Here is a 26410-nt window from a genome sequence, read left to right as displayed (position 1 = left end):
CTTTCTACATAGAACTTTTTTACTACAGGGGTTCTGTCCAGTAACATTGAAAAGTTTTTGGTGCCACGAGTATCTCCCAAAATGAAAAAAAAACTTCAAAATGGTTGATCAACTCTAGATTTCAACTGCGGAAATGAAAGAGTTATAAAGTACACGCTCATTGAAAAGTGTCTTTTTTAGTGTGCAGTGTTCCTTATTTAAGTGGACAAAAATCTGCACATAACCTATACCAGGCTAGAGTCAATCCAGTCATAATTACATATTAGCGTACATCAAACTGACTTACCGTCAACAGCAAGAGCCCGGTGTAAGAGATCTTTAGCAGCTCGCACAACAGCATTCACTACAGAGAGAGCTCTACTACAGTTCTTATCTTCTTCATTAGCTTTACTCATGAGCTGAGACTGTAGATCACCATCGTATTCACTCCTAAAAGGAATCAAGTTAAAGTCAGTTGCAAGCTTCAACGATGCCCCCGCCATTGACAATGTATGCATTGGGCCTTGTTCAAAAATGTATTCAGTAGAACCCGGGGAAAAAGAAATGCACTACAGCGTAATTTGCATATTTTTGCTAGCAGAGTCAATACTGGTGAAAGTTTAGATTCCAAGGTGCACTTATGAAAGTGTTACGTTCTATGGTACAGTGGAACTGCAACATTCACGTTTAGGGTAAGGAGGAATATGGACATTTCTGTGTGGGACATTCCCCAAAAGAAGATAAACACACACTAACAGTGCTTGCAGATTGGATCCTACCAAAAGTCTAGAGTATATGTCAAAGTACTACTAAAGAAAAATTGTGCATCTGTACATTTTATGGACTGGAATCCCTAAAAATACTTTACTGTTGGAGATGGCCTGTAATACTCCCTGTAATTTTTGTAAATCACACAAAAGGCTTTAATCTACTTCAAATGTAGGAGTACCTCTAAGAAGGAGAATTCTGACTTTTCTACCTGAGATTATGTAAATTAGTCTCATTAGACTGCCTTATTATTGGAGTTAAAGGTCATTATGATTTAGGAATAAGGGGAGTGAGAACAAAGAAAAAACTATATACCTTTGGTAACGCTTTTCTCTGTGGATACACGAACAGCAGATTCCTCAACTTGTGAATACCCATCAGTCCCAGAATGGATTTGTAGATTTTAATCACTTTTCCCCCCACATACCAGTAGGTGGCATCGTGTGGCTCCACATCAGCCTCATACCAAAGAAGTGACATTGAATTTGCATATAAGCACCACCCCTGCACATGGACATCAACTTGTTTCTTGACTGACCGCAGCCTTGGACACATAGGTAAATTACTGGTCAGATGTAACTGTATGAAGATCTCTAAATTGGGGCCTTTTAGGTGTGGAAAAAGAGAACATTCCACAGAAGGGGGGGAGGTGGAATGGTGATAAGGAATCTTCAATTAGATAGAGTATCTATCAGAGAGAGTATCAACCAGAAAGAGCATTACTCAAGGTGAAGTAATTTTTTTTTTACGGCTACTTCTTCCCCAACGCATACCGTTTTGGTGGAGCAACGCCTGGCTGCCAAGATAAGATCACAGACTTTGGGCGGAGGGTCAAAAGCTGTCAACAGCCACAGCTCAATTTACACGCGAGAAGGGAGAGCCTGGACAGGTTCAGATGGAGAACCGCCATCTGCTGCTGTGACAGAAGATTCTCAGGAAGAGGCAGTCTAAGTGGAGGATCGATGGCCACGCTTAGAAGCTCAGGACACCATACTCTTAGTGCAAAGTCCGGAGCCACAAGGATTACTTAGGCTGGTCATTCTTGATCTTCTGTCATGATGGATTCCCAGTGGGGCAACGTGTCCATAAGAGATTGCTGGACATCCCCAAAAAAGCCAGACCTCCTCAACCAAGCATGGCGCCTCCCGGCCACTGTCGACGTAACCGATCTGCCTAGTGAGTCGGTCGTGTCCAGCCCACAACGTATTGTGAACTTGGTAGCATCTCTCTTATCAGCAATGGCTTGGGAGAGAAAGGTCCGGGCCACCTCCGGGACCTGTGACAGCACCTGTGCAACCTTATCCCCAAAGGTAGGAGAACAGCATCCCAAAAGTCATGCGGTGTTCATGGACTGCAAAGCAACCCCAGATGGAGGAAGAGAACAACTTCTTCCCAAGCTGGTCCAGTCATTTTGATTCCCAATCCGGGGGTGCTGATGGGAATGTGCCAGATGAGGAAGAAGCCTGGATGACTAAGTTCTCAGGTGTAGGTTGTTGAGTCAGGAATTCAGGGTCATTAGTCGCAGATCTATGGCGGCGGGTGATCGTCCTGTTAACAGGAGCCCTTGAGCTGCGTTTAGACCAAGTCCCCAGCAGGACACCAGTGAGGGCTTAATTAAAGGGGAAAAGGGCTTCTGACGTAGAAGCCCCAGGCTGAAGCACCTCAGGAGGTTAGTCAGGAGGTTAGTCCTGACTGCCACAGAAGGCAGCTTGAGGCCTAGGACCTTAGCCGCTCTTCTCACCACCATGGAATAGGAGGCTCCCTCCTTCATAGCCACAGTAGGGGGAGTAAGCAAGCCAGAGTCAGGAGAGGTGTCTGGACCACTGGCATCAACCAATTCCTGAGCCCAGTCCATCTAGATCACCGAGCTGGAATTCCAATGTCTCATCATACCCACAGCCCATAAGCATAAGGGTCAGGATCCAACCTGGGGAAGAGAGGCCCCATTGAAGACAGAATCAGCGTCAAGCGACATTGGTCTGGCTCCAGGTCGGTCGGCAATGAGAACAGGGTTGACGTTGACCATGGGCCCGACCAGGATCGGAAGCGTTGAGGTCTTTTCTGGCGCTGGGGAAGGTTGTAACTGCAGAACCAGCATAGACAGGGATCTGCTAACAAATCCTGAGGTGCCCTCTGCAGTTCAAGCCAAAGCCGCAGAAACCTTGGGGGGGGGGGGGGGGGGGGGGGGGGGGGAGAGAGAATGGGGGAGGGGGGGGGGGGGGGGGAGTACTGACCCTCCTGGACCTGAGGGCGTCACAGGAGGCCCGGTCTGCCCAAAAATGAGGCGCATGGCCTCGTAAAACTCCCTGAAGTTGGGCAGGGGTGGCTTGGGGAGGCGTGGAACCAACCCAGAAGTAGGCTCCAAGAATGCAGGCCTGGAGTGTTGACACTCCTCCCATGTCGATTTGTCCAAGTGACGAGGTGAAGTCGAAGAACGTCTGTTCTTCTCTGACTTCTTCTTGTGACCTGAATGTCCCGAGGACTTTGAGTGGGACAAACACGAGGGTTGGTGGCTCCGCGAGCAGTCTTGTGACCTTCCTCTCGAATGAGACCAGGAGCAATGCGGAGCGGAGCATGGAGCCGCCATGAGCTTTAGGCACCACTCCCTCAAAGCCTTTGGGTTCACTGCCCGGCACTAGGAGCACAACTTCGGGTCGTGGTCACGTTCCAGGCACACGAGTTGCGGACCCATCACCAACATTAGGTGTCACACGGCTTGAAACCGGTCCAACAGAAAGAACTCTCAACACAACAAGAGAGTCAAGGTCGAAAAGTCAGTCAAAAAGCAACAGAGTAGCTCTTCTCTGAATATGTGCGTAGGGTGGCGTACAAAGAAAAGTACTGACATCAACACGCCAGGATGGTGCCTATATACGACCGCAACATCATCACAGTGACAACAATGTCAACGACGGACAGTGAGTCGACCGACGCCCCCTGACGGCGCACAAGGGTATTGCTTGAAGAAAAATCTCCAGAACCAGTCTGAAGCCTGGGGGAATTTCTAAGGTAAGGAATCTGCAACTAGATGTCATTATCAGATACACTAGTTTTTCTGGTAAGAATGTGATGTAGGGTAGATGGTGCGCAAGAGCCTGAAGCTCACTCCTATGATGAGCTCAAATTATTTCAATGAGGTACACTAAAATGAGAATCAGGAGACGTAAAGGACAGGTGTGCATTGCCTCAAATGAGGTAAACATAAGCAGTGAGAGAACCAAATTAAGGCTTCACTGACGCATCACAAATGATTTCAGTAAAAACATATGTATTAAACCTTCAAGAACACACACTAGAACAGGTGACTTAAAAAAAGGACAATTGGTACAGTAAATTAAAAAAGGCTTTAGAGGCCGATAAATAACCTTTAACACTGCCCACTGCAAGTGCTTGCAGGGCTAAAAAAAAACACAAAAAGCAAGACGTATCACAGCTTTGCCTGTAATGGGTCTGTATTGCGGGAACAGATTGTGGCCACAAACCTACATCAAGTTTGTCGCAGACATTTTGTAGATGGGTGTCTAGCCACTCAAATGACACCTACACGACTTCAGGAGAAAAGTTTAATGCAGTGAACTCCCAACAATCTCCAATCATGGTGGTGTAGATTGGGCAGGCTTGGGTGTAGGACCCTGCCCTGTTGTTAGAGAAGAAGATCCTCCCTAAAGTGGCAGCCTGATGTTAGGAGAGATGCTCATGCACAGAAGGTCCAGGTACCACGCTCTACCTGCCCAATCTGGAGTCACTAAGATGACTTGGACTCAGTTGTCCATGATTTTCTTCATAACTTTCGGCAGGAGAGGCAGAGGCAGAAGTCCAGAGCACCACTCTAGGCAGAATGGGTCTGTGACAGAGGGCCATCTTGGAAACTCCAACATGCAAAAGTGTTGAAATTGCTCATTGTTGGCAGTGGTAAAGTAATTGTGCAAGGCTTATTGCCATTGCTGGAGCCGCCACGTGCCACCTTGGGTGTAACTGCCATAAGTGATCCCACTAGACATAACCAGCTTAGATTGTGAATTCTTGCGTTCAAAGGTCCTGCCAAGTGATTCTTGACCAGGGAAATACCCTGTTGGCTCACCCGATTCGAGGAGTAGAGCCCCCTGGCACAGGACCAAGGACCTCATCCCTTGCTGGTTGTTGCAATACCACATGGCTGTGGTGTTGTGTGTGAGGCTCTACACCAGCCTCCCTTTTCATCATCGGAAGGAAGGCTTTGAAAGCCAAGTGAATGGCCAACAAATCCAACGAGGTGATTTGGAACCATGTCTCCGCTGGACATCGGATTCCCCTGATTTCCTCCCACTCACGGATTACCTCTCCACTCTGCTGTGATGTGTCCGCCACCACAGTCAGGTCAGCCTGGGGTAGGGAGCGAAGCTCTGCTGACCATCTAACTGTGGTTGAGCAGCCACCACTGAAAGCGATTTGCAGTCTCCACAGAAATCTGGATGGAATCTGAGAGGTTCCCCTTAGTGCTGAGCACACAGACTTAGGATCTCACTGCAGCGGCTACATGTGCCATCTGGCACAGCCGACAAGCAGGATGCATGAGGTCAACAGGCCTGGAAGTCCAACAGCTACTCTATTGAAATCCAGGACATAGGCTGAACCATCAGGCTCATTGTCTGAATGCCTTGGACTTGTAGACCAGGAGGGAAAGCTCACACCTGCATCATATCCAAAATAGTAATGATGAACAAGAGCCTCTGCTAAGGACTCAGGTGTGACTTTAGCCCACTGATTGAGAACTCCAAAGATGTTAGGTGGTGGTCTACGACCAACAGTGGCAAGCACATCTTCAACAGCCAGTCGTCAAGTCAGGGGAAGAGTGATATAACCAACCACCGCCAACCCATTTGTGAACACACAAGTGGCATTGTGGAGATCAAAGGGAACCACAGAAATCTGAAAATGCACTTGGCCCACCCTGAATGACAGTTATCGCCTGTGGATTGCCAGACAGGATTATGAAAATAAGTGCTCTGCAGGTCCAGCATTAACATCTAGTCTCTTGTATCCAGGACAGTTAAAACCTGGGCCAGGGTGAGCATCCTGAATATGTCCTTTTCAGGAAGAATTTGAGAGGAAGAAGATCTATAACATGATGAGGTCTCAGTTATTCTTTAGCACCAGCAAATAGCAGGAATAACCTAGTTTTTCTATTTGTGATGCCGGAGCCCCCTCTATAGCTGCTTTTTTCAAAAGAGTCTAGACATCCTGTTGCAGAATGGACAAATTGTCCCCTGGAAGCCACTTTGATGTAGATGGAATACGCAGTGGGTCGGACAGCAATGACAAAGAGTAACCCTGTTAGACTTTGTGGAGGACCCACTTGTCGGATGTAATGCTCTGTGTAGGAAGTTGGCTCTGTATATACCATTTCAAAGTAAGAAATAGTGTGCACGGAGTCCAAGGGTTCCCCTTGGAGGTAAGATAGTAGCAAAATTAGATAATTCTAATGCTCTATTTTGTGGTAGTGTGGTCGAGCAGTAGGCTTATCAGAGGGGAGTGTTAAGCATTTGTTGTAGACACACAGGCAATAAATGAGGAACACACACTCAAAGACTTATTCCAGGCCAATAGGCTTTTATATAGATTAATATATTTTCTTAGTTTATTTTAAGAACCACAGGTTCAAGATTTGTATTAAACACATAAAATGCAGGGTACTTCACACAGGTAAGTTAGGAACTTTGAATAAAAGCATCATCATATACAGTATTTGTTAAAATGTCAATAAGCTATTTTAAAAGTGGACACAGTGCAAAAATCAACAGTTCCTGGGGGAGGTGAGAAAAGGTTAGATTGTGAGGTAAGTAAGACACTTACAAGTCTCAGTTCCTGGGCATAGGTAGCCCACCGTTGGGGGTTCAAGGTAACCTCAAAGTTACCACACCAGCAACTCAGGGCCGGTCAGGTGCAGAGGTCAAAGAGGTGCCCAAAGCACATAGGCGCCTATAGAGAACAGGGGTGCTCCGGTACCAGTCTGCCAGCAGGTAAGCACCCGTGTCCTCAGGGGGCAGACCAGGGGGGTTTTGTAGAACACGGGGAGGGGGGGGAGAACAAGTAGGCGCACAAAACACACCCTCAGTGGCACAGGAGCGGCCGGGTGCGGTGTGCAAAGCAGGCATCGGGCTTTAGATAGGAAACAATGGAGGGACCCGGGGGTCACTCTAGCGGTGCAGGCAGGCACAGGGGGGGCTTCTCGGGACAGCCACCACCTGGGCTAGGCAGAGGATCACCTGGGGGGTCACTCCTGCACTGAAGTTCGGTTCCTCCTGGTCCTGGGGGCTGCAGGTGCAGTGCTTGGTCCAGGCGTTGGGTCCCTTGTTACAGGCAGTCGCGGTCAGGGGGAGCCTCTGGATTCTCTCTGCAGGGGTCAGTATTAGGGTCCAGGGGGGGTCGTCTCTGGCTACTCACGGGGTTGCAGTCGCCGGGGAGTCCTCCCTGTGGTGTTGGTTCTCGAGCCGGGGGCATCCGGTGCGGAGCGTGAAGTCTCACGCTTCCAGCGGGAAGAGTGAGTTCTTTGGAAGTTGCTTCTTTGTAGCAAAGATGTAGCTGTTTTAGAGCAGAGCCGCTGCTCTCAGGAGTTTCTGGGTCCTGGTGGTCAGGCAGTCCTTTAAGGCTTCAGAGGTCTCTGGTCCCTGTTGGATGCGTCGCTGGTTGCAGGTTTTCGACTCTGGAGACAGGCCGGTAGGGCTGGGGCCAAAGCAGTTGTCGTCGTCCGTCGTCTCTGCAGGCTTGTAGGTCAGCAGTCCTCCTTTGTAGTTCAGGTTGCAGTAATCTGATTTCCTGGGTTCTGGGGTGCCCCTAAATACTGAATTTAGGGGCGTGTTTAGGTCAGGAGGGCAGTAGCCAATGGCTACTGTCCTGGAGGGTGGCTACACCCTCTTTGTGCCTCCTCCCTGAAGGGAGGAGGGCACATCCCTAATCCTATTGGGGGAATCCCCCAAACTTAAGATGGAGAATTTCTAAAGGCAGGGGTCACCTCAGCTCAGGACACCTTAGGGGCTGTCCTGACGGATGGGTGACTCCTCCTTGTTTTTCTCATTATCTCCTCCAGCCTTGTCGCTAAAAGTGGGGGCAGTGGCCGGAGGGGCGGGCATCTCCACTAGCTGGGATGCCCTGGGGCGCTGTAACAAAAGGGGTAAGCCTTTGAGGCTCACCGCCAGGTGCTACAGTTCCTGCAGTGGGAGGGGAGAAGCACCTCCACCCAGTACAGGCTTTGTTCCTGGCCACAGAGTGACAAATGCACTCTCCCCATGTGGCTAGCAACTTGTCTGGTTTGTGGCAGGCTGGCAGGAACTGGTCAGCCTACACTAGAAGTCGGATTGGTATTCAGAGGGCATCTCTAAGATGCCCTTTGGGTGCATGTTACAATACATTGCACACTGGCATCGTTGTGCATTTATTGTGCTGAGAAGTTTGATTCCAAACTTCCCAGATTTCAGTGTAGCCATTATGGAACTGTGGAGTTGGTGTTTGACAAACTCCCAGACCATATACTCTTATGGCTACTCTGCACTTACAATGTCTAAGGTTTTGCTTAGACACTGTAGGGGCATAGTGCTCATGCACATATGCCGTCACCTGTTGTATAGTGCACCCTGACATAGGGCTGTAAGACCTGCTAGAGGGGTGACTTACCTAAGCCACAGGCAGTGTGAGGTTGGCATGGCACTCTGAGGGGAGTGCCATGTCGACTTAGTCCTTTTCTCCCCACCAGCACACACAAGCTGTGAGGCAGTGTGCATGTGCTGAGTGAGGGGTCCCCAGGGTGGCATAAGACATGCTGCAGACCTTGGAGATCTTCCCTGGCATCAGGACCCTTGGTACCAGGGGTACCAGTTACAAGGTATTTATCTGAATGCCAGGGCTGTGCCAATTGTGGAGACAAAGGTACAGTTTAGGGAAAGAACACTGGTGCTGGGGGCTGGTTAGCAGGGTCCCAGCACACTTTCAATCAAAACTTAGCATCAGCAAAGTCAAAAAGTCAGGGGGTAACCATGCCAAGGAGGCATTTCCTTACACTCTGTCACCCTTAAAGTTATTAACTTATCCTGCCTCCTATGAGGGCAACTGAGGGCAAATAAAATGGGCTTGGAAGTGGAATGGGCAGGGTACTGGGCAGTACGTTGCCCAGCTGGCCTGGACATTGTCCGCTGGATCCCCAACCCTGGTCTTGAAAGGATTAGGGGGCCTGTTGGTGAAGTGGTCAGCCTTGACACTGTATGCCAAACCTCTTACAAAGCTTAGAAATAGACAAAATTGTTGGGGATATTGCTGGGCGGGCGCACAAAGGCCAAAGAATTGTGCTGTTGCCCTGTTATCTTTAAAGAACTACAATGCTGTTTCTGCTTTGTCTCCAAAGAGACCGGTTCCGTCAAATAGCACATTAATGATGCCTAAACTCAATCCGAAAACCCTGTAGATTTCATCCACACGTGTTGCTGAAGCACTACACTTTTTCTGACCATCTTGTCTAAACAGCTGGTAGCGTCCAGTCCTGAACAGATTACATACTTTGCCCTATCTTAGCCATCCTGAAAGATTTGTGCTAGGTTGGAACAGAATTCAGGGACTGCTGGCAAGAACTTTCTCACTATGATACACAATGAATGCAAGTATCTATCGTCCAATCAGACAGCTAACACTGATAAGAGTGACGAGTAAGACAGGCTAAGGAAAACACCCTCTTCCCAAATGCCTACATACATTCTTTATTGGGAGAAGTAGCAGGAACCAAGTTTAGGTTCATCCTACTTATTGATGCATGGACCACTAAGTTCTCAGGCGCGGGTTTTTAAGTGAAGGCAGGGTCACCTGGCACAGTCTGTGGTGTCCAGCCACTTGCCTATTGACTGACAGATCCGAGCAAGGTCTGGCCCAAGTGCTCATTGATGTGTCTGTGAGGGCCTCATATAAGGTAAAGGTGCCTCTGTAGAAGCCAGACAAGGATGCAAAACTTCTGTCAACACATTAGTTTTGACTTCTAGGGATGGTAGCTGCAAGTCTAAAACTTCGGCAGCATACGAAAAATTATGCAGATCCACACACTACTCTTTGACAGGAAGCAGGACTTGTGCACCTTACCTCAGGAGCTGTGCAACAGTTTGGCTTCATGGTCTGGGTTTGCCTTGAAGTTCATCCAGGTCCAGTCCTAGCAAGACTTGGATTCATTCAACAATCCTTAACACCAAAGACATCCCTCTTGGAGATCTTTCCACCTCTTCGCTTGGTAAGCATCCCCCAAAGTAAGATGTTATATTTTGAATCAGTAATAATGAGGCGGGGGATCAGATAAAGAGGTTGTGCATATCCTGTGTAGGCAAATAATACAACTGCTACTACTTTGTAACTCACCCACATTTACTTCCAAACTTGCTAAGCGTCAAGGAAGCCAGAATATACACTTAGGAGGTTTACTTGATTATAAATTCAATACCAAGATTTTCCACGACAGGGCAAACCATGTCCATTACAAGTGTCCACTCTTCATATCAGCTAGACACCGTTCAGCATGCAGTAGAAACCTTATTTTAGTGAGCAAAGCACTTTTGTTTAACACTCAAGGATGTGAATTCTGTGAGGCGCAGGCTGGACAGGATTCTTCACAGATTAGATCACAAAAAAATAAAAGGCTGTTCATTCATAGCCAGGGGCTGCTGTTAGTATGTGCTGCCCCCAAAAGGCTACTTTTTAATCTCATTCACAGTGCTGGTGGAGAGAACTACTAATGAACACTGAAATTATCAATTACCATTGCATGAGTGGCTCAAAACCTCGGCTACAAAGTTGTGCATTAGACTTACAACTCACATTTGCTTTCCTCAACATTCACAGGCTCATCATATGTACAACAGTAAGAGAGAATGCTACCATTTGCCCAAAGAAAAGCATATAAAGTAAGTCAAAATAAACTATCCACCATTTCATATCCACCCTAAACAAACATTGTGCTTAAAAAATATAACACTGTGTGGGTAAAACTCGCAAGTGGGATATGTACTTGGTTCCTAGGGTAAAATGTACAGCATCGTTTGGAGAAATGCTCAATCACTCATGCTTACCGGTAATAAATTATTTGGGGGATCTGACCCCGTGTTTGGTTCGTGCCATTGCTGCTGAGACTACAAGTGCTGAACGTAAATGTGACTGCATCTGGGCACTGGACAGTGGTCATTCCGCCATCCCCATTTGCAGTCCGACTCCCATAATTGCGCAAGCGGACAGCATACTTCACATTTTCCTTGAAAGAAGAACAGAAACAACTACATAGGCAGGCTTAAAATGCCATTATTTACTGCACAACAAAAAGCCAAAGATAAAACAAAGCATTTGATATATTATTAGTAGATATATTTAGAGCAAGTCATGGGAATGAAATGCTGGCTATACAAAAATAGTTTTCCTAACAGGTGATCTCGGAAGGATACAACTCTACTAGGCTAACCCATAGTTAAGGTTGCTAGCCTTAGACTATAAAGATCCCCTCCCTCTCACTTGAGGAAGGTATCTATGAGCAGTATGCGAAGCAGCTTCAAACTAGCTCAAGAGCCTCACAAGCACCCAAGATAGAATGAAATATAAAATAAATATGTATCATTTTTGCATAATAACGCAAATTATGTATAAAATGAAAACCATATGTATGAATAAATTGTTACAATTTCTAAACAGAAAAACACTACCTTATTGACTTGCAAAATTAAAGTTATTTAACTGCACACAATTGTACTTCAGTTTCCACTACAAAGTAAACAGCAGCTAAAAATACCTCAGTAGGTACAATATTTACATACTGCAAGAAAACAAATATACAAAAGACGTGTAGAGAATATGCTGCAAATTTGTGCTTCTTGAGGAGTTAAAAATTATATTTGGATTTACCTTTAAAGGCACAGCTTTGTCAAGGCGGATTTCAGCAATATCACTGGGGGAATCATCTGTTGTGTAGGTTCCTTTAATTAACTCCAAGGATGTCCAGCGGTGAGAATGAGTTGAATCTCCAGAATGCTCACTCTAAAATAAAACATTTCATATAAAGGTCATGATTTTTAAGTCTTTATTTTGCAAATGTTTATGACACTACATGTAGAAAAGAAAATCAGTTTTTATAGCATTTACAAACATCATGGAAACCTAGGACAATGCTACAAAAAGAAAAAGGTTGTTGTATGCACTCCTGGTACTGCTTCCTGTCTTTTCTTTTTTTCACCAATTTTATTTATTCAGGAAAACATATGCATAACATTCAAAACGGTACCATATACTAGAAGCATAGAGATAAGGCAGCTCCACCCGCACTTCCAAGCAGAGCACCTCCTCTGTGTCCATGCTGCAGATTTGTGCTCTCCAACAGTGTGCTAGAGTTCAGTACATAGGTTTTAACTGGGCATAAGTACCTTCATACTAGTGCATCTCTAAGCGTAAAAGGTTTCGAGTGTAGCAGAGGTGAGTAGGCAGACAAGTACATCCGCATTATATGGTACATTAAACAGCAATAACTAGATAGTGATACTGCAGTGCATGTTTACATGGTTCAAGCATGAAGAGAGCTGAGAGTGCGCTACAGCGGCCTAGTCAACAATAATAGGGTGGCACAGGCCCGAGGAGGGAATAACAGACACCCAGCAAGTAGTCTTACAACCAAGTCAAGCAAGGAGGAGAGTGAAGCGGGGGGTGGGGCAAGGCACCAACCGTTCACATTCAGCCTCGTGTCCGCAACCACTAATTCACGACCCTGTGGGGCTAATCGTTCTCAGCACTCAGTGGGATTTGTCCACCGAGGTTCCCCAATCTCCCACCTCGGTCTCCCAGTGCAACCCCTTAATCATACCACTCCAGGCCTCCAAATCCCGCTCTGCATGCTCATCCATACGTATCTTGCGGAATCAATATTCCTCAGCAGTCACCCATTCAAGAAGATCAGTCAGCCAGCTACCATACGTTGGGGGGTTCAGGTTAGCCCACTGGATTGCAATGCGCCTCTTGGCCAGTGCAAGCCCCAGCTGCGTCAAACTGTATGCCATTTTATGTCCTTTTTTGGGGATGGGGCGCAATCCCAGCAAGCAGTGCTGCATTGTTACCTTCACTCTCACTGTTGTCACAACCTTTAGTGTCTGTACTGTCTGGCACCAGAAGGGTTGTAAGGAGCTACATGTCCATGTGATGTGCCCAAAGGTGGCCGGGGATATGCCGCAGCATGCACACGCGTCAGGTTGTGTTGGGAATATTCTGTGACGGCGTTGTGGCATCAAATATGCTCTGTGCAAATAGTAAAATTGTGTCAGCTTAAATCTAGCATTGCTAGTCACTTCCTGCACTAGCAAACAGGCCCCATTCTATTCCTTGTCTGTAAGTGGAGTTCTCAGGTCCCTATCCCACATTGCTTGCGTCCCATGTATATTTATCTGCGTGTCTTTTTTTAGGCCCACGTATATTTGGAGAGGAGACCACGGTCGCTGCACAGGTCTATTCAAGAGCCTTCACAAGGTGGGATTCGGTGGGCTCCTCAGAGAAGGAGCTCCAGATCTCCCAGACCGTTGGTGATAGGCTTGCATATTGCAGGAATTGTCTCTGGTTGGTCCCAAACAGGGTCCTGGGCTTCCTCCCGGGTGACAAATGAGCCATTTTGTTATAAATCACCCACGTTATTACATACACCTGCTTGCCATTTCGAGAAATCCAATGTCTTAGTGACTCCACCAGATCGGGAGGAAGCGGGCATAGGGCGCTCTCCGCAGTACCTGCATGACCGCTCACTCCCTTACCCTCGATACCTGCGATATTAAAAAGGGAGTGCCCTTCAGTAGCTTAGAACCGCCCCCATGAGTAGGCCTGGAAGTCAGGATATACATATAGAACCTTCTAGTAGTTTTTTTCCCCAGTTGGGAGCCTCGTCGCACCACATAGCTGCGTATTGCAGCAAGCCCGCCATGTAGTATAGACCAAGGTCCAGTATCCCCAATCCCCCATCAGCCAGGTCCAACTTCAGTACCTCGAGGTGGACTCTGCACCTCTTACCTGCCCAGACTAGGGACAGCAGCAACTTATTTATCTGCCGAAACAGTGCAGGGGGGCAGCTCATAGAACTAATTTTGCATGATATACAGGCAGCGCGGGAGTAAGACCATTTTACTTAGCACGACCCTGCCCATAACTGATAGTGGGAGTGTGGTCCAAAATTAGACAGAGGCCCGGAGTCAGCCCATCACCCTACCCATGTTCAGCTCATGTTGTTGAGGGGAGTGGGTTACGTTAATACACAAGTACTAAAAGGTCTCAGTCTCCCATGCCAGGCCCACCTGCGGGAGTTCCGACACCGCAACAGTCGCTAGAAATCCCTTTAATGTTGTCCATGAAACGTAGTAGGAGTGGGATCGACCGTTCCGGGTCTGTGACGTATACCAGATCATCATCGGCATATGGTGATACGATGTGCGTTCTTGGTCCCCACTCTTATGCCGCACTGCTGGAGTCCTGCCCTCAGTTGCACAGCCAGAGGCTCCACGGCCAGCGCAAACAGAAGTGGTGACAGTGGGCAACACTGTTGCATGCCTCGTTCAATGTCAAATGAATCTGACAGTATCGTCCCGGTGCGCACCCATGCCTGCGGTGCCGTATACGGGAGGCGCACCCATGACAGAATGCTCGGTCCAATGCCCGTTCTGCTCAATACCTCCCACAGGTAGTCTCAATACAGAGTATTGAATGCCTTTTCTATGTCCAAGGGAACCAGCGGGCGCGAGCAGCAGAGCCCCGGGTTTCATGCATTACAGGAGATAGCCTCTGCAGATTTATATGAGTTCCCATCCCAGCACAAATCCACACTGATCCTCTTGCACCAGATGGGTAACCACACGGCTTAAGCACATTGCTAGAACTTTGCAAGTAATTTTACATGTACATTGAGCATGCATTCCTTGGTTTCGGTATCATATCTATCAGGGCTTCCTTCATATGTGTTGGCAGCGAACCCTCTCTATAGGCCTCACAGAGTGTTTCCAACAGTCTGGGAAGGACCATTCTAGAGTATGTATGGTAAAACTCAACTGGTAGGCCATCGGGTCCTGGTGTTGTTCTGTAGGGCATGGCTCCTAGGGCTTCTTGCAGCTTCTCCAACATTATGTCCCCTTCTAGCTCCGCAGCCTGTGCCTCCAGTAACTGGGGAAGCTGGAGCCCATCCAGGTACCTGTGCACTTTATGACTATCCTCGCGCCTAGGCGAGGTGTATATGTTTTTCAGGTGATTTTGCAGGAGTAAATTGACACATGCTTGTCCTAGGAACCTTTCCCATGTCAGTCCACGGAGTGACAGAATTATTGGTGGGGGTCGTTCGTGCTTGAGTAACCAAGCTAGCATGCATCCCGAGCCGTCCCCTTGCAGTGCAGTTGCTGTCCATAGTCCCTGCGGACATAACTGTCCAGCCTATTCCAGATGGCTCCTATTCTCCTATGTGCCTCTTGGCGGCTTGTTTCATCTGCATTACTGTTGCCTTTTCGGTTTGGGAGTGTAGTCAGGATACCCTCCTGCTGTGTGAGCTCCCGTTCCAATTTTTTCCTGCTACCGTAGGATTTACAAAGGCTTTCACTTAGTATGATGAACTTTAAGGCCTCCCATTCTATGCCGTGCATCTGGGTCGTGGTCCAGTAGTCAATGAATGAAAATGTCACTTACCCAGTGTACATCTGTTCGTGGCATCAGTCGCAGTAGATTCGCATGTTTTGCAATAGCTCGCCATCTGGTGTTGGGCCGGAGTGTTACAAGTTGTTTTTCTTCGAAGAAGTCTTTCGAGTCACGGGACCGAGTGACTCCTCCTTTTGTCTCCATTGCGCATGGGCGTCGACTCCATCTTCGATTGTTTTTCCCCGCAGAGGGTGAGGTAGGAGTTGAATTGTAGTAATAGTGCCCATGCAATGGAGTGACTAAGTATGCACCTATTTAAGGTTGAGATGATACATATAAATAGTTGAAGGTAACTTCCAAACTGCTACAGGCTCCCGGGGAGGCGGGTGGGCACATGCGAATCTACTGCGACTGATGCCACGAACAGATGTACACTGGGTAAGTGACATTTTCAGTTCGATGGCATCTGTCGCTGTAGATACGCATGTTTTGCATAGACTAGTAAGCAGTTATCTCCCCAAAAGCGGTGGATCAGCCTGTAGGAGTGGAAGTAGTTTGAAATAATGTTCTTAGTACTGCTTGACCTACTGTGGCTTGTTGTGCGGATAACACGTCTACACAGTAGTGCTTGGTGAATGTGTGAGGCGTAGACCATGTGGCTGCCTTACATATTTCTTGCATTGGGATGTTTCCTAGAAAGGCCATGGTAGCACCTTTCTTTCTGGTTGAGTGTGCCCTTGGTGTAATGGGCAGCTGTCGTTTAGCTTTAAGGTAGCAGATTTGGATGCATTTAACTATCCATCTGGCTATACCTTGTTTTGATATTGGGTTTCCTGCATGAGGTTTTTGAAATGCAATAAATAGTTGTTTAGTCTTTCTGATGTTTTTTGTTCTGTCAATGTAATACATCAATGCTCTTTTGACATCTAATGTATGTAGTGCCCTTTCAGCTACGGTATCTGGCTGTGGAAAGAACACTGGAAGTTCCACTGTTTGATTTAGATGGATCGGTGAAATAACCTTTGGCAAAAATTTAGGATTGGTCCTTAGGACGACCTTATTCTTGTGTAGTTGTATAAAAGGTTCCTGTATTGTAAACGCCTGAATCTCGCTTACTCTTCTTAGGGAAGTAATGGCGATGAGAAATGCCACCTTCCAGGTTAGGAACTGTATTTCGCAGGAGTGCATGGGTTCAAAAGGTGGACCCATAAGTCTAGTTAGGACAACATTTAGGTTCCATGAAGGAACAGGTGGTGTTCTTGGTGGTATAATTCTCCTAAGGCCCTCCATGAATGCTTTAATGACTGGTATCTTATATAGGGAAGTTGAATAGGTAGTCTGCAGGTATGCAGATATTGCTGCAAGGTGTATTTTAATGGGAGAGAAAGCCAGGTTAGATTTTTGTAAGTGAAGCAAGTAACCCACTACATGTTCTGGAGTTGTGTGTAATGGTTGTATTTGATTAATATGGCAGTAGCAAACAAACCTCTTCCATTTACTTGCATAGCAGTGCCTGGTGGATGGCCTTCTGGCTTGTTTTATGACTTCCATACATTCTTGGGTAAGTTGTAAGTGCCCGAATTCTAGGATTTCAGGAGCCAGATTGCTAGATTCAGCGATGCTGGATCTGGGTGTCTGATCTTTTGGTTGTGTTGTGTCAACAGATCTGGCCTGTTGGGCAATTTGATGCAGGGTACTACTGATAGGTCTAGCAGCGTTGTGTACCAGGGTTGCCTTGCCCAAGTTGGTGCTATTAATATGAGTTTGAGTTTGTTTTGACTGAGTTTGTTTACCAGGAAAGGAAGGAGAGGGAGAGGAGGAAAAGCGTAAGCAAATATCCCTGACCAGTTCATCCATAGGGCATTGCCTTGGGACTGTTTGTGTGGGTATCTGGATGCGAAGTTTTGGCATTTTGCGTTCTCCTTTGTCGCAAACAAGTCTATCTGAGGTGTTCCCCAGAGTTTGAAATAAGTGTTCAGAATTTGGGGGTGAATTTCCCATTCGTGGACCTGTTGGTGATCTCGAGAGAGATTGTCTGCGAGTTGATTTTGGATCCCTGGTATAAATTGTGCTATTAGGCGAATTTGGTTGTGAATTGCCAAACGCCAAATCTTTTGTGCTAGCAGGCTTAACTGCGTGGAGTGCGTCCCCCCTTGCTTGTTTAGATAATACATTGTTGTCAGTTTTGACGAGAATGTATTTGTGAACTATTATTGGCTGGAAAGCTTTTAGTGCTTGAAAAACTGCTAGAAGTTCTAGGTGATTTATATGCAGTTTTGTTTGATGTACGTTCCATTGTCCTTGTATGCTGTGTTGATCGAGGTGTGCTCCCCACCCTGTCATGGAAGCATCTGTTGTTATTACGTATTGTGGCACTGGGTCTTGGAAAGGCCGCCCTTTGTTTAAATTTATGTTGTTCCACCACAGAAGCGAGAGGTAAGTTTGGCGGTCTATTAACACCAGATCTAGAAGGTGACCCTGTGCTTGTGACCATTGTGATGCTAGGCACTGTTGTAAGGGCCTCATGTGCAGTCTTGCGTTTGGGACAATGGCTATGCATGAAGACATCATGCCTAGGAGTTGTAGTACCATCTTTGCTTGTATCCTTTGTGTTGGATACGTGCGTTGTATGATGGTGTTGAAATTTTGAATTCTTTGTGGACTTGGAGTGGCTACTCCTTTTGATGTGTCTATTATGGCTCCCAGGTATTGTTGTACCTTGCGCGGCAGAATTTTTGATTTTGTGAAATTGACGGTGAACCCTAGTTTGAAGAGGGTTTGTATGATATGATTTGTGTGATTTGAGCACTCTGTTAACGAATGGGCCTTGATTAGCCAGTCGTCTAGATATGGGAACACATGTATTTGCTGCCTTCTTATGTGTGCAGCGACTACCGCTAGACATTTGGTAAAGACTCTTGGTGCGGTTGTTAATCCGAAAGGCAGTACCTTGAATTGGTAATGTATTCCCTTGAATACAAACCTTAGGTATTTTCTGTGCGATGGGTGTATTGGTATATGGAAATAAGCATCCTTGAGGTCTAAAGTTGCCATGTAGTCGTGTAGTTTTAGCAATGGCAATACTTCTTGTAGTGTGACCATGTGAAAGTGGTCTGATTTGATGAAAGTGTTCACTACTCTGAGGTCTAGGATTGGTCTCAGCGTTTTGTCCTTCTTTGGTATCAGAAAGTACAGTGAGTAAACTCCTGTGTTTATTTGTGTGTTTGGCACTAATTCGATTGCATTCTTTTGCAATAGTGCCTGCACTTCTATCTCCAGGAGATTGAAATGGTGTGTTGTCAAATTTTGTGCTTTTGGTGGTATGTTTAGAGGGAATTGTAGAAATTCTATGCAATAACCATGTTGGATAATTGCTAGAACCCAAGTGTCTGTAGTGATTTCCTCCCATGCTTTGTAATAATGACTTATTCTTCCCCCCACTGGTGTTGTGTGGAGGGGGTGAGTGACATGTGAGTCACTGTTTAGTAGTAGGGGTTTTGGGGCTCTGAAATCTTCCTCTATTCCTAGGGAATTGCCCTCCTCTACATTGTCCCCGAAAACCTCCTCTATACTGTCCCTGGTAACTGGACGGTGTTGCTTGTGAGGTGCTGGCTTGTGTGCTCTGACCCCGAAATCCCCCTCGAAAGGGTGTTTTACGGAATGTGCTGTAATTCCCTCTGCTCTGCGGGGAGTAGAGTGCGCCCATGGCTTTGGCAGTGTCCGTATCTTTTTTGAGTTTCTCAATCGCTGTGTCCACTTCTGGACCGAACAGTTCTTTTTCGTTAACAGGCATATTGAGAACTGCTTGTTGAATCTCTGGTTTAAATCCAGACGTTCGGAGCCATGCATGCCTTCTGATAGTTACAGATGTATTAATTGTCCGTGCAGCTGTATCTGCAGCGTCCATGGAGGAGCGGATCTGGTTGTTGGAAATGGTCTGTCCCTCCTCAACCACTTGTTTTGCCCTATTTTGTAAGTCCTTGGGCAGATGTTCAATGAGATGTTGCATCTCGTCCCAGTGGGCTCTGTCATAGCGCGCAAGTAGTGCCTGGGAGTTCGCGATGCGCCACTGGTTTGCAGCTTGTGCTGCGACTCTCTTACCAGCTGCATCGAACTTGCGGCTTTCTTTATCTGGGGGTGGTGCATCTCCAGATGTGTGGGAGTTGGCCCTTTTCCTAGCTGCTCCTACAACGACAGAGTCTGGTGGCAGCTGTGTAGTGATGAAAACCGGGTCTGTAGGAGGCGCCTTATACTTTTTTTCCACCCTTGGTGTAATTGCCCTACTTTTGACCGGCTCCTTAAAGATTTCTTTTGCGTGCCGGAGCATACCAGGGAGCATAGGCAGGCTTTGGTATGAGCTGTGGGTGGAGGAGAGTGTGTTGAATAAAAAATCATCCTCGACCTGTTCTGAGTGGAGGCTTACGTTGTGAAATTGTGCTGCTCTAGCCACCACTTGAGAATACGCGGTGCTGTCCTCTGGTGGAGATGGCTTCGTAGGGTATGCCTCCGGGCTGTTATCTGACACTGGGGCGTCGTATAGGTCCCATGCGTCTTGATCTTGGTCACCCTGACTTATGGTGGTGTGAGCTGGGGAGTGTGATGGAGTTTGTGCTGGTGAGACGTTAATCACGGGCGGAGGAGAGGGTGGTGGGGTAACTCTTTTCACCACTTTTGGTTGTGGTGTCTGTTCAGTTTGGAACTCCAACCTTCTCTTTCTTCTAACGGGGGGAAGGGTGCTTATTTTACCTGTCCCCTGCTGTATGAAAATACGCGTTTGCGTATGGTCCACATCAGTTGATTGTAGCTCTTCCTCAAACCTATGCTTTTGCATTTGGGAGGTTAGCGAGTGCTCTTCTGTATAAGAGCCTGAAGCTGGGTCGCTTGCAGTTTGTTTCGGGATCGAAACCCTGTCTGCGTGTTTTTTCGGCTCCGAGGTGACTTTTTTCATTTTCGGGGCCGAAACCTCTCGGCGTCGATCTTCTTCGGTGCCGCTGTCTCGGCGTCGAGCCGTGTCCACACCGGTATCTCGGTGTCGAGGCTTGTCTCCAGCACTTTCTCGGTCCCGAGAAGGCTGCGTGCCGGTGTCTCGACCGGAGTCGGACGATCTCGGCACTGTTTGGGCCTTTTTCGGTGCCGACGGTCGGTCACCGAATTTATGGGTGGAGCCATGGCCTGAAGGCAGTGGCGTCCCCTGGGCCTTGTAAATCTTCCTCTGTGTGGTTTTCGACGTCTTACTCACGGTTTGTGTATCGTCGAATCCTTCGGAGTCCGATTCTTGGATCGAAAAGGATCCCTCCTCTTCTTGTTCCTCGAACTCCCGGTGGGCTGTCGGCGCAGACGCCATCTGAAGTCTTCTGGCTCGACGGTCTCTGAGAGTTTTTCGGGACCGGAACGCACGACAGGCCTCGCAGGTGTCTTCGCTGTGCTCAGGTGACAGGCACAGGTTACAGACCAAGTGTTGGTCTGTATAGGGGTATTTATTGTGGCATTTGGGGCAGAAACGGAACGGGGTCCGTTCCATCGGCGTTGTTCAGCACGTGGTCGGGCCGACCAGGCCCCGACGGGGGATCGAAAAACTACCCCGAAGGGCACCGGAGCTCTTCGATCTTCGATGCGGTGTTGAATCTAACTACGCCGATCCCGAACGCAACAATACCGACGAAAATCTTCCGAAATTAGCTATCTTTCCGTTCCGAAACTCGGAGCGACAGGAACACGTCCGAACCCGATGGCGGAAAAAAAACAATCGAAGATGGAGTCGACGCCCATGCGCAATGGAGACAAAAGGAGGAGTCAATCGGTCCCGTGACTCGAAAGACTTCTTCGAAGAAAAACAACTTGTAACACTCCGGCCCAACACCAGATGGCGTGCTATTGCAAAACATGCGTATCTACAGCGACAGATGCCATCGAACATATGAATTTAGTGCTGCCTGTAGATCTCCCTTATATTCAGAGTCCCCAAGCAGCTCAGGCCGCATTCGCCACAGGAGGATCGCTGGCCTGAGCGCATGAGCCTCACACTCCAGTAACAGGGAGGCGTGGTCTGATAGGAATCTAACGTGGTACTAAAAGGTCTCAGTCTCCCATGCCAGGCCCACCTGCGGGAGTTCCGACACCACAACAGTCGCTAGAAATCCCTTTAATGTTGTCCATGAAACGTAGTAGGAGTGGGATCGACCGTTCCGGGTCTGTGACGTATACCAGATCATCATCGGCATATGGTGATACGATGTGCGTTCTTGGTCCCCACTCTTATGCCGCACTGCTGGAGTCCTGCCCTCAGTTGCACAGCCAGAGGCTCCACGGCCAGCGCAAACAGAAGTGGTGACAGTGGGCAACACTGTTGCATGCCTCGTTCAATGTCAAATGAATCTGACAGTATCGTCCCGGTGCGCACCCATGCCTGCGGTGCCGTATACGGGAGGCGCACCCAGGACAGAATGCTCGGTCCAATGCCCGTTCTGCTCAATACCTCCCACAGGTAGTCTCAATACAGAGTATTGAATGCCTTTTCTATGTCCAAGGGAACCAGCGGGCGCGAGCAGCAGAGCCCCGGGTTTCATGCATTACAGGAGATAGCCTCTGCAGATTTATATGAGTTCCCATCCCGGCACAAATCCACACTGATCCTCTTGCACCAGATGGGTAACCACACGGCTTAAGCACATTGCTAGAACTTTGCAAGTAATTTTACATGTACATTGAGCATGCATTCCTTGGTTTCGGTATCATATCTATCAGGGCTTCCTTCATATGTGTTGGCAGCGAACCCTCTCTATAGGCCTCACAGAGTGTTTCCAACAGTCTGGGAAGGACCATTCTAGAGTATGTATGGTAAAACTCAACTGGTAGGCCATCGGGTCCTGGTGTTGTTCTGTAGGGCATGGCTCCTAGGGCTTCTTGCAGCTTCTCCAACATTATGTCCCCTTCTAGCTCCGCAGCCTGTGCCTCCAGTAACTGGGGAAGCTGGAGCCCATCCAGGTACCTGTGCACTTTATGACTATCCTCGCGCCTAGGCGAGGTGTATATGTTTTTCAGGTGATTTTGCAGGAGTAAATTGACACATGCTTGTCCTAGGAACCTTTCCCATGTCGGTCCACGGAGTGACAGAATTATTGGTGGGGGTCGTTCGTGCTTGAGTAACCAAGCTAGCATGCATCCCGAGCCGTCCCCTTGCAGTGCAGTTGCTGTCCATAGTCCCTGCGGACATAACTGTCCAGCCTATTCCAGATGGCTCCTATTCTCCTATGTGCCTCTTGGCGGCTTGTTTCATCTGCATTACTGTTGCCTTTTCGGTTTGGGAGTGTAGTCAGGATACCCTCCTGCTGTGTGAGCTCCCGTTCCAATTTTTTCCTGCTACCGTAGGATTTACAAAGGCTTTCACTTAGTATGATGAACTTTAAGGCCTCCCATTCTATGCCGTGCATCTGGGTCGGGGTCCAGTAGTCAATGAAATATGAATTTAGTGCTGCCTGTAGATCTCCCTTATATTCAGAGTCCCCAAGCAGCTCAGGCCGCATTCGCCACAGGAGGATCGCTGGCCTGAGCGCATGAGCCTCACACTCCAGTAACAGGGAGGCGTGGTCTGATAGGAATCTAACGTGGTAGGCCGCTCGTCTGACATCTAACGCGCTGTCCCAAGTCCCCACCGCCCCCAGCGCAGGCAGAGCAGCTAGAAAAAAGAGAGAGGGAGGGGAAAGGAAGGAGCCAACTTTCTTCGTTCATGGCAGGGGCCCAGTCACAGCATTAAGTCACAGATTCTCCTTGGCGGCCATCAGGTGTTGACATTATCTAAGTCTGGAGTTGGACTCTCCGCACCCCACAGCGACCCAGTACGTGAGGATGTTGCTGAGGCGACAGATTCCACCAATAGTCTGGGCTCTTCACGCTCCTGTCTCTTTTGCTCCAGATGCCCTTTGGGCGCACTATCACCCTGTCGCCACGGCTGGTATGGTAGTGTCTGTAATACCTGCGTGCAGTGGCCTGAGAATCTCTGGTCCTCCGGTCCTCTCTGCAGTCTCTTTTATGGGAAGGGGGGGGGGGGGGGGGGAGGTCTCTTAACCATATGAGTTCCAGCAAGTCCCAAACTGCTTTTTGCATTTGGAAAAAGTGTGAGCAGCCTGCATGTAGGACCTTCAGTTTGGCTGGGTGTAGTAGCATATAAGTGTACTCAATAAATGGGGTGTAATAACAGGGGATTAATGGCGCTCCAGAATATCAAGTGGCCAAGTAATTGCTTATGGGTTGCCTACACAAGGGAAAACACCCATCCCTCGAAGGTTTAGAAAAACCCAACAATACTTCACACAATGTGAGGCTTCCCTGTTCCACAAATCCAATAAGTCAAAGCTTAAGTAAATGAAGTTCACAAAAACACATTTGATAAATTGTACGCCAATAGTTATATTGTCCAGTCCAATCCAGAAAGTTATTGAATCACGTCTTCAAATTTTACAGCATCGTCCATGGAAAAAATGGAAAAAATACTCAGAGCCAACACGTGTTTCGTCCTGGGAAAGTCCTCTATTTCCCCAATGACTTCTTCAGGGCTCTACATATAAGCAAATTATTTATATTAGAAACCAAAATACTCAAACTACAATGTTAAATAAAATCAATAGGTCCCCTTTATACCAATTTAACAGGTCCCAAAGTTAAACGAGAAGAAAGATCCCTTTCGTTATAAAAATTCAACAAAAATCCATTCAATTAGCACAACCAGCTCACCAATAAGAGAATCACACGTGAAATCCATAAAGGTGCTACCCGTCACCATGTAGACTACATTCCACATGCAATTCCAGCCGTGTAACAGTGTAATCCAATATCTGTTCACCAATAAACACACCTTATACCAATATCACAACACCCAATAAATGTTAACCTAGAAAAAATCCAGTGGATTAAGAGTGAACATCCACAAAAAACCTGTATTGAATTATATATGGCTCCTAATTGTACCTTATACGCTCCAGATTCCAAATATTGATAAGTCCTTTACATTAGTAGATTGTGTTCCTAATATGTCTGTTTAGTATACATAACCTGTTAAAACTACAGTGAAAAGTCATGTTATCGCTTACGAAATGGTGTCTTTAAATCTAATTTGAATAAAACAATGCAAAGATTTAGTTTTTTTAAAGTACCAAAGTTACCACAAAAAGGTAATTCACTTATTCTTGTGTCTATCGACATCTACTGCCAATGCGACTTAAGAATACAAAGAAAATCAAACAGGAGGATTGCAGCAGAGATATTTTGCACTGACCAGACAAAGATTTTGAAGGAATCACCAAACAACCTGATCATAATACTGGAGCTAATGTTGGGATAAATAGGCTTGAGGAAAGTTAATGGGGCAACCAAGCTGTTACAATGCAGATTGCATTAGTGTTTTGGGCAAGCCAATAAAGGCACACTGGCCATGACTGACAAGTTACTTACCTTCGGTAACACCTTATCTAGAAGAGGCAATCTAAAGTTGCAGATTCCTAACCTTAGAATTGCCCCCAGATGTCAGTCTGGATATGGAGGTTTTTCTCGAGAAGGTGCCCCTGCCAGTCATTAGGGGTTGTCAATTGGCTCCGCGCCCGTTATCATCATCAGGGGAAAATATTACATCATGGGTTCTATATAGGCAACACCCCGGCGCGCTGAAGTCAGTTTCTTTTCACAACTTTCTATGCCTGAAGCGCAGAGCCATGAAAAACCCTGACTACTCGTGTGTCAAAACTAGGGCCCTGAAAGAGAGTCCCTATTCCTAGAAATCCGTTTGCAGAAAGGGGGAGGTTGGGTGGGCCAGTAAGGAATCTCCAACTAGATATTATCTCTACCAGATAAGGTGTTACCAACAGTAAGTAACTAGGCCAGCTGTAGAGGCATCTAGTTTCTGATTCCTTACATTAGAACAGATACCCAAGGAATAAAATTCCAGAGGTTGGTCTGCGAACTAAGAACATACTAGAAAGTCCTGCAGGGCCGAACGGGCAAAGTGCCCATCCCTGCTGACCTGAATGTCCAGGCACTAGTGTTTGGTAAACATATGTAGAGATGCCCATACTAACGCCGTGGTCGCAGCTTTAGCTATGGTAGAATGAGCACGCAAACCCTCAGGGGGTTGCTTCTTAGCCAGGTCATAACACATCTTAATGCAGAGCACGACATCTGGAGATGGTTCTCTTCTGCACTGCCTGACTTTTCTTTGCACCCACATCACCAATAAAGAGTTGATTATCCACCCGGAACTCTTTGGTACGATCAAGGCAGAACGCCAACACTCTATTTGGGTCCATGTGGTGGAGTCCCTCTTCCTCCTTAGAAGGATGCAGGTGTGCGTTGAAAATAGGCAAGGTGATGGACTGGCCTACATAGAAGGGCATAACCACTTTGGCAGAAAGGATGCCCTAATGCCAAGCATTACTGTCAGGATAGATGGCAAGGTAGGTGGGGCTTAGATGACAATGCCACTCATCCATCTTGCAGGCAGATATAATGGCCACAAGGAAGGCTGTTTTCAAAGTGGGAAACCTGAGGGGACACTTGTGTAGAGACAAAAAAAGAGCAAACATCAGAAAAGTCAAAACTAAATTCAAAACCCATTGGGGTATAATGAAAGGAGATGGAGGAAACATGAGTAAGGTCTTTAAGGAACCTATTTACAATACAGGACTTAAACAAGTAAAGTTATACAGGCAACCGCAAAGAAACAGATATGGCAACAGATAATCTCTGAGAGTGCCTAAGCAGACCCCTACTGGGCCAGAGAAAGGATAAACAATAGGACCTCAGACACAGGGGCAGAAAGGGGATCAACAGACTTGTCTGCACACAGAGCCACAAATGTCTCCCAATGACAGACCGTTTTGGTGCAGGGACGCCTGGCTGCCAAGATTACATTACAGAAGTTCAAAAGCTGTCAACTGTTGCCGCTCAATCTCCACAGATGGAGGCGGAAACTGGACAGCCTCAGAGGAGATCCCTTCCCTACTGCTGTGACAGAAGATCATCCCCAAGGTAGTCTGATCAGAAG

The 26410-nt window shown here is 47.2% G+C and overlaps 1 protein-coding gene across 17 annotated transcripts in view; it reads right to left on the bottom strand.

The window, feature by feature from the left end:
- MYCBP2 (MYC binding protein 2) overlaps positions 1-26410 on the bottom strand; it is a 1769078-nt gene that overhangs the window by 994956 nt on the left and 747712 nt on the right. For all 17 annotated transcript variants that reach the window (XM_069205243.1, XM_069205245.1, XM_069205247.1 and 14 more), the window contains 3 exons: positions 11641-11772; positions 10821-10999; positions 287-429 (listed from right to left, as the gene is read on the bottom strand). In XM_069205243.1, coding sequence (XP_069061344.1) covers positions 287-429; positions 10821-10999; positions 11641-11772 — 454 coding nt within the window. The remainder of the gene's footprint in view (positions 1-286; positions 430-10820; positions 11000-11640; positions 11773-26410) is intronic.

Source organism: Pleurodeles waltl, chromosome 8, assembly GCF_031143425.1.
Source record: "Pleurodeles waltl isolate 20211129_DDA chromosome 8, aPleWal1.hap1.20221129, whole genome shotgun sequence".
In the NCBI taxonomy this organism is placed as follows: Eukaryota; Metazoa; Chordata; class Amphibia; order Caudata; family Salamandridae; genus Pleurodeles; species Pleurodeles waltl.
This window is presented reverse-complemented; position numbering and strand designations above follow the sequence as displayed.